We start from the raw sequence: 8,341 nt of genomic DNA, 5'->3' as shown, positions 1-8,341 counted from the left end.
ACCATATTCCTTGAGGTGAAATCTAGCCTCAAAACTATTGATGGAAAGCTTGATGTGCTGACTGCTCATTTGGATCAAGGTAAGAAAAGAGTGGACACTCACAAGACTCGTCAAGACCAACTTGAGAACAGGGCATCTGATGCTCATGATTACTAGGTGGAATTTAAAGAACATCTACTACGGATGGAAAAAGTATTTCACGTCATAAAGGCGAAGAATGAAGATCTTGAAGCCCGCTCAAGACAAAATAACCTCCGTATAATTAGTGTGCCAGAGACCACTGCAATATCAACAAGCATTGGCATAGCCAATAGGTCTCACTTTTGGGACCTTATAAGTATTTAGTTATGCAGCACAATATTCTTGGTGCAATAACATCAACTATTGCATGGCTAAAAACGTATGAGGTCCCAAAGGCGAGACCTATTGGCTATGCCAATTCTTGTTTTTAGAGGCCTGGCATGCAGTTTTAAATGTAGGCTGGTAAGAAAGGTGCCAACTTGAGGGGCAAGGTCTAGAGAGAAATAAGATAGGAAGAGAGGTGAGTTATAATGAGATAGCACAAATAGAAAGGTGAAGCACAGAATGACAGGTCAGGTAAACAAAGTAGCGAGGCAGAGAGGCAGGTAGAGCCGGTGGGATGAAAAATAGAAAGATATGAGAAGTAGAGAGAAAAGAGGTGCAGATGAGGAAGAGATGAGGCTAATACAGAGGAAGGGCAAGGGAGACGTAGAGAATGGTGAAATAGGGAGAGAGAGACAGAGGTAAGACAGATGTATTAAACGGATGTATGACGTTACAACGCATGCTTTTACAACGCATGCCGTTACAACGCATTTTTTACAACGCAAAATCTGATACAACGCAAGTCTTTACAACGCAAGTCTTTACATCGACTTGCAGTAGATGGCGTGCTAACATTAAAAAAGGGTAATTTACTATTCTAACTCCAGTCCACGTTACAGTAGGGAAGGTGTTTGGATAGTAAACTACACTATTTTTAATGTTAGCACGCCATCTAGTGCAAGTCGATGTAAAGACTTGCGTTGTAATGGCATGCGTTGTAACAGATTTTGCGTTGTAATAGTTTCGTTGTAATGGTAGTGCGTTGTAAAAGTTGCGTTGTAAATGTTGTTCCCCGTATTAAACGAGCGAGACATTGGAAGCAGAGAGAGTGAACGGAAACAGTGAAGGAGCTAGAAAGAGATATGAAAGCAAAGGTAGTGATAGAGTGGAAGAGGTAGAGAGTGCATTGTAGAGAGAAAGAAAGAAAATAATGGGAAAGGTGAGGGAAAGAGGACATCAATAAAAAGAGACATAGAAGGCCAATAGGTGAGGTAAATTGAGAGGCTAGATAGTGTATGAGAGATGGGGAAGAGAGAGATGAGGCAGTGAGTTGTGAGGCAGAGAGAGAAATGAAAGAGAGAATGGTGATTTAGAAAGAGGCATGCGAGAGGTAGAGAAAGGTAAGGTATAGATGGCAAAAATGATAGAAAGGGTAAGGTAAAGAGGGATGAAATTAAGAGGGAGGTGAAGTAAATGGAAGAGAAATGAAGGGGGATGAGATGCAAACAGAGCAGCAAGATGCAAAAGTAGGCTAAGCAACAGAAAATGAAAAAGAATGAAGAAAGAAAGACCGAAAGACGTAATTAAGGATTGAGGAAAGAGGAACTGAGGAAAAAATGTAAAAGGCAAAAAAGAAACAGAAAGAAAGAAGGTAAACAGAAAGAAGCAAAGAAAAATAGAAGATGGCAACAAAGAGAAAAAGGAAAGCAAAAAGGAAAGAAAGAATGGAAGAAGGAAAAAGGAAAATGGAAAAAACACGACAAAAAGGAAAGAAAGAAGACAGAAAGAAGGATGAAAATAGGGTTTACAATATCTAATATATGATACTAAAACCCAAATTACACCACACCTATGTTTACACAAAACTTACAAGTGTGCTGCAAATTAAACACTGTAAAGTTGTTTTTTTCTTGGGTAAAGTTTATCAAAAAACCATTGGTGAAACGGAGTCTAGGAACACAGTATGGTATACTGCTTTGTAAAATCAAAAGGTCTTGGCTAATGCAAAATTAAAAGACTGAGCATCCTTTCCAAGAATAAGATCCCCTGTTAGAGCGAAAGCTCTGTGTTTTTAGCTGTGCAGGTTCGTGTTACATTTCTACAGCTAAAGTGATCTGACAGAGAGGCAGCGTTTACACCCAGTCGAGCTCCGTTGGCAGACAAGCTGCCGCCACTTCTCTTCCCGCGTTAGAGATCCTCCCCTGATGGTATAGGAAAGATTCTTTTTTTCATCACAACAGGATATTTACTAATACTAATTGGGCATAATTACTTGCATTTGGTCTACTTATTACGCGGAATGGCAAGAGGAAGTGCCGTCTCGTTGATTTCCGCAATGCACGTTTGCTTTAAATACTAAAAGAGCGCGTGCCTGTAGCTCTGATGCAATCGTGATGCATTTTGAGCGGCACCGCCATTTGTGTTGTGGGGTTAGAGCTGTCCACAGCCCTGTAGAATGGCTACTGTGTGTCTGAATGTAAGCGTGTGGGCCTCTAATACTATAGTATGCACACCCCTCTTTCTTCCTCTGTATAATGCTGGAGTAGGAGCCAGAAGTCCATAAACTGTGTATGTCCCTGCTATGGGCAGCTTGGGGAATTGGACTCTGGATCTGTACATTTTGAAAAACTAAAGTAAGCAGGGAGAAGGCCAAATCTAAAACAAAGGTAATACTGCAGCAATTAAAGGAAATTGAAGAAGGAAGGAAAGAGAATGCAAGCAAGACGGAACAAGTGCTCGCGCCACGCGCTGAAAGTTAAAAAAAACAAGGTGGGGAGCGAGATATGAAGAGCAGCTGTTCAGATTACGGAGAAGAGCGAGCAAGCGTGGGTGCCAATGAGCAAATAAGCTAACAAGGAGGGAGGGGGGAGAAGGGAGGGGGGTAGAGAGAGCAGACAGCAAGGGGTGGAGGAGGCTTAATGAGTCATGACAGAAAGGCAGATGGCGGCTGCGGGCGTGCACGCTCACGTGCACTCAAGCGTTAGGCCACCAAAAGCCTCTGGTGGCACTTTTAAAAGCCACTTACTAAATGTCTCGAAGAGACAGCATGCGCTGTCTCAGGCGAGACCTAAACATTGAAGACTTTGTGGAAACATTGTTGCATGACTTAGTTGGCTCCAACCTGTCTCCCGTATTCATAGTGGAGAGGGCACACCGCTCTCTCGGCTCAAAGAACCCAGTGGGTGCCACTCTACAGCCCATAGTGGTGTGTCTACTAAATTTTAGGGACCGTGATGTAATCCTACGTGGACCCATACAACCAAGGTAATGACTTGTCGTCTACCTGGATTTCACACCCTTGATATGAGCTGCTCGCTGTTACTTTTTGCCTGTAAAATGCATGCTCCAACAGGCAGGAGCATCATGTGCGCTACTATACCCTGCCAAATTACGTGTTACCTATGAAGGGAAACCACAATACTTCACAGAAGTAAAATCGGTGCTGAAATTTGCTGAACATATTGGCGGGCCAAGATACTCCCCAGCGACTTCACCCTGTGCCTTGACCGATGCTAGACTAAGTGACAACGATTGAAATAGCAGTTTGCATGTATCTGCCACTGTAGGTTTTGGGCATGTTGATGCTGTTGGAGATTACATTTCTAAAACCTAAAGATGCTTTAGTTATTGCTTATGATATGTTTTCAGTTTCCCAGCGGCGGTGAGCAAGTTGCTGTTGCTCCTCGGTTGCCATTGTATTAACATATCTCTCGACCACCCTACCACCCCTGGTAGGGCAGTCTGCAGGCGACACATGGTCCCCCAGGGAGAATTCCCGGTTACACATGTGACCACAAATTGGGAATGTTGTTTGGTTTGAGGTAGTGTACATAGACACAGCCTGATTGGGGGTTGGTGTGGGAGGTGAGGAGGATGGGTTAGTTCACATAGAGTTCATAGGGTTGGGACGGGTGAATTGGGGAATATTGCCACTTAATGGAAAATGTAGACTTGTACTCACATCACGTGTATATACTACACTCAATCTTCATAGCGAGGACGCCACGGCCACAACTCTAAAGAGGAAACTACGGCTCAGAATACATTACTGGAACTGGACCGAGATGCCACACTTTGTTCCCTAAAATGACATCCATTACATAACTAACTTGCAATATCCGAGGTCTGAATGACTATAGAAAGGCACGCTTAGTACAAGCATACCTACTTAGACACCAAATAGATGTCTGCTTTCTCCAGGAAATGCATCTTACTGGCACATCAACATCCAAATTACGCTCTCGACACTAGGGCTATCTTTATGCTGCTACTTACTCCAGTTATTCTAGAGAGGTAGCAGTGTTGATACGCAAAGATCTGGGAAGGACCACATTACAATCTTTGAATGATCCAGACGGTAGATTCATAATAGTAGAAGGTCGCATTTGGGAGAGACGAATTACTTTGGCGACTATATATAGACCCAACGCAGATGACCCTGAGGTATTTGGCAATATCTGGTCCAAAATCTCCAGATTAGGTCAGAACACAGTGATATAGGACGGGGATTGTAATACCATACTAGATGACACACTAGATTGACTCCGCACCTCCCGCAGTTTACACCCTAGGGTCATGGCGACGCTGCCAATGATCATGAGAGAACACCATTTAGTGGACGTCTGGAGGCAGATACATGCGGACACTCGAGAGGGTACCTGTATTCCACAGAGCATGGTCCAGACTATATTTTTGGCTTGTGACCAAGGACATTGTAACCTGGACCACAACTATTGCACACATGCCACCAACATTATCTGACCATGCCCCAGTTCTACTTCGGCTGCTGATGCCTCAAACGATCCAGAGAGCCTTTGTTTGGCATCTGCCCCCGGATGAACTATGAGACTAATAGGCACATGCATCAAGCCAAAATGTGCTCGCAAAATTAGCGATTAGCAATTTGCGAGCGCGGTTTCCCTATGCATCAACCAAATAACCAATAATCGCAAAAATACCAACTCGCAAATCCCGGGAATCCAGAATTTGCGAATCCTTATTAGCAAAAAATTGAAATGCGGGAGCAAATAACAAATCGCAGTAATTAATCGCTAATGGATGCATCAAAAATCACTAATAGCGATTTTCCCAAAAATCGCATTTTAGCAAGTGCAGATTAAGGAGAATTATAAGCAGGTGGTAAAAAATATTTTGACATTTTTATTTAAGTACAACTGATGAGCTGGTGAGGGATATTGCAACTGACTAATGAGTCCATAAAGGACGCACACAAAGGCGGCACACTACTTGTTTGTGAGGAGGATGAGGATCCATGCAGCAAGCCAGGGCAGAAGGAGATTCCAGGAGAGGGCATTCTGCCTGCGCATCACTCAGTTGTGACAAACTGATGAGGACATATATGATTAGTACAGGATCAACGCTGCCATGTAACTTAACCTCATAGCTTAATTCAAAACACCAATGCAGCGCAAGACATGTAGGACCCATGCCATCCCTCCCCATGTCCAGGTGTAATGTTGCCTGCACCTACTTGCATCAGGAGGTGTCCAGGGGGTAGTGGCATTAGCAGGAGGGGTATCACAAGGCTCCCACTCACGTGTCTAGAGAACCTTCCTGGCTGCCATGATGACTCAGACCCACAACCACATCAGCCTCCCCAAAAACCCAAATGGAATTGAACCCACCCAAACTCCATTCATATTGAATGGCACTGTTCATTAATGTGATATGAATGCATAGATTGCACCCACGAGCCCTATGTCCACCATCAGTCAATGAGTAGATCTTCCGTAACCGGAAATGTTATCACTCCATCAACGTCCAACCAATGTGCAATGTGAATGACATCATGACCGACATCGTCGCACAATATCCTGGGAGCATCCATGATTCATACATCTTCCGATACATTGGCATACACACTCAGGGGTGGATATGGCGAGGGACACCTGCTAGGTCAGACAATATGCTAATGCACACTAAATCATTCTGTAATGGCAATGCATACCTGACACATACACATTCCACACTACCCTGTAGGTGACAGTGCATACGCCGTGAGGAACGATATCATGACTCCATAGTTGAACCCAGGCTCCCAACAGGAGCAGTGGTACAACGCAGCACACACCAGGACAGGTTATGTGATTGAACAGACATTTGGATAGCTCAAGAGTCGCCTCCACATCCTGCACAGACCTGGTGGTGCGATGCAGGACCAGCCGGTGACCTGCTGTAGGAAAGTGGCAGCATGTGCAATGTAGCCCAACGTAGCTACCACGAGACGCATACCCATAGATGCCTACGGCACTGCGGACAACCATCCCCCTGTACACCCACCACACCCGCATCCTGCAAGCTCAGCGGAGGGGCAGTTGATACGTGCCCACATCACCCAACATCACTTCAAAGGTACGTAATCATGAGACAGAAACTATCAATCTTTACATGCAAAGTTTTTATTTGCACGTGAACATGGACTGTTGTGTGTCTAAACATACACGTAGCCTAAGGTTACATTCACGGCATGTACCAAGGCACCATTGTAAAAAAGGATTGGGACTTCATTAGCAGTCCCTCTGTATGTCCTGACCATGGTTAAGCCACCATGGCTAATTGTCCTGAGGGATGTGTGTGCTCAGCGCTTCCTCCCACGCACACCGAGGCGTCTTTCTCCTGCATCGGCATCCTCACCCATTGGTGCAATTATAGGTGTAGAACGACGTGTACTACACCTCCTGCTGGTGCTGACTGGCGCAGACATGCTGCTCACGCTGGATGCCCCCTCACTCCCCTCATCTCCAGTGGCATTGCTGAGGCCACCTGCACCAGCCTGGAGCTGTTTGACAGCTGTGGTAACTTGGCCAAGGGCCCTGGCCACGTCCCCACAACAATGCCCCATGTCAATCTGCATTGCCACCGACCTCCGTGACAGCAGTGCAGTGGCGTTGCACAACTTATTGTTGAATCGTGTATATCCAGCCAGGCGCGCCATGAATTGTCGATGCCTCCTCCGCTCGGTGTTCTGTCCCTCCTGCATCACACGCACAAGCTCGTACAATGTGGCGTTGGTGTGCCTGTTGCCCTCCACAACTGCTTGAGTGAGTTCACTCATGCGATCTGCCATGGTGGAGAAGTTCTTGTTTAATTTGGCCATTTGCAGGCTGATGGCTCCCATGTGTCGTGCCTGCTGGCGCTGCACCCTCGTCATCTGCATCTCGACACCTCCCCAGACATTTGGAGTCGATGCCTCCTGTGCTGATGTGTGGCCCCTTGCCCTGCGTCTTCGCGTCATCTGGACCGGTGTCTGCGGGGTGGTGGTGGTGGACCTGACACTAGCCTGGCTTTGTGCAGTTGCCCTTTCAGGTTCCGGAATGCACTCCATTGGCTGCAGGGGAGGGACTGTAGCCCTGCGTCGTGTGGGTGCCTGGGATGTGCTGGGAGGTGTGACTGGTCTGGCAACGGCAGTCTCTGCAGTGGACTGTGTGCTCTCCCTGCATTCGCTCTCATCACTGTCTCCTTCCTCAGCACCTGTGGTGTGAAACAGTACAGGATTAATATTTGTTTGGGCTAATGTTTAGCAACATGGTGATTTAGTCTGCTCTTACGTTCTCACTCTCTGTAATCACAGTCTGTAAAGCATATTTGGCACAATGGTCACACAAAGTGCAATGTGACTCACTTATTGGTTCAGGGGACTACGAATCCCATGATGCATTAGTAGCTGTATATGGACTGTGGCCTGGGGTTGAATACAGCTACTTACCTTCTTATTACTGTATGGGCGCTATTTTAATTTACATTGAGGGGTATATTATAGTGCCTCTTACCTTGTGTACTGCAGGCTGCGCCGGATGTATCCATCTGCGTCACTCCCACTGCAGCTTCTGGCAGGATTGTGCCCTCCACCAGGTCCTCCAGGGCTGTGTTGTCCGGGACTGTCGAGGGTCCTCTTTCAGTGCTCTTTGCCTCCCTCACCCTCTGGGCAATTCGCTCCTTGGCACGGGTCCGCAGATCATACCAGCGTTTATTTAACTCTTCAATGCTGCGGTGTGTCACACCCACAGCATTGACTTTTGATTTGATCCTGTTCCAGATGCGTCTTTTCTCAGCCTCTGGGACTTTTGGGGAGAGCTTCCCAAAGAGCTTGTCATGGCTCTTTACAACCTCTTCAATGAGGTACTCGAGTTCCCTCTCACTGAATTTTATCTTTCTTTTTCTGGCACCTGCCCCCTCCTCTGCTGATGTGTTGGCCATTTCCTGTATTTGCAGTAGTCTGGATGCCAAGTCTTCCTTTCCACAGCTCTCCACAGGC

General features: G+C 46.1%; 1 protein-coding gene across 1 annotated transcript; it reads right to left on the bottom strand.

The window, feature by feature from the left end:
* Nucleotides 1-6,472: 6,472 nt before the first annotated feature.
* LOC146796351 (uncharacterized) lies at nucleotides 6,473-8,327 on the bottom strand. Its single transcript, XM_085630203.1, has 2 exons — nucleotides 7,857-8,327; nucleotides 6,473-7,557 (listed from the first exon to the last, which is right to left on the bottom strand). The coding sequence occupies exons 1-2, from the start codon at nucleotides 8,281-8,283 to the stop codon at nucleotides 6,665-6,667; spliced, it is 1,320 nt and encodes a 439-aa protein (XP_085486329.1). The 5' UTR covers nucleotides 8,284-8,327; the 3' UTR covers nucleotides 6,473-6,664.
* Between the last annotated feature and the right edge of the window lie 14 nt (nucleotides 8,328-8,341).

This window comes from Triturus cristatus, chromosome 10 (assembly GCF_964204655.1).
Source record: "Triturus cristatus chromosome 10, aTriCri1.1, whole genome shotgun sequence".
NCBI lineage: Eukaryota > Metazoa > Chordata > Amphibia > Caudata > Salamandridae > Triturus > Triturus cristatus.
Note: the sequence above shows the minus strand (reverse complement) of the source record. Positions and strands in the feature narration are given on the sequence as shown.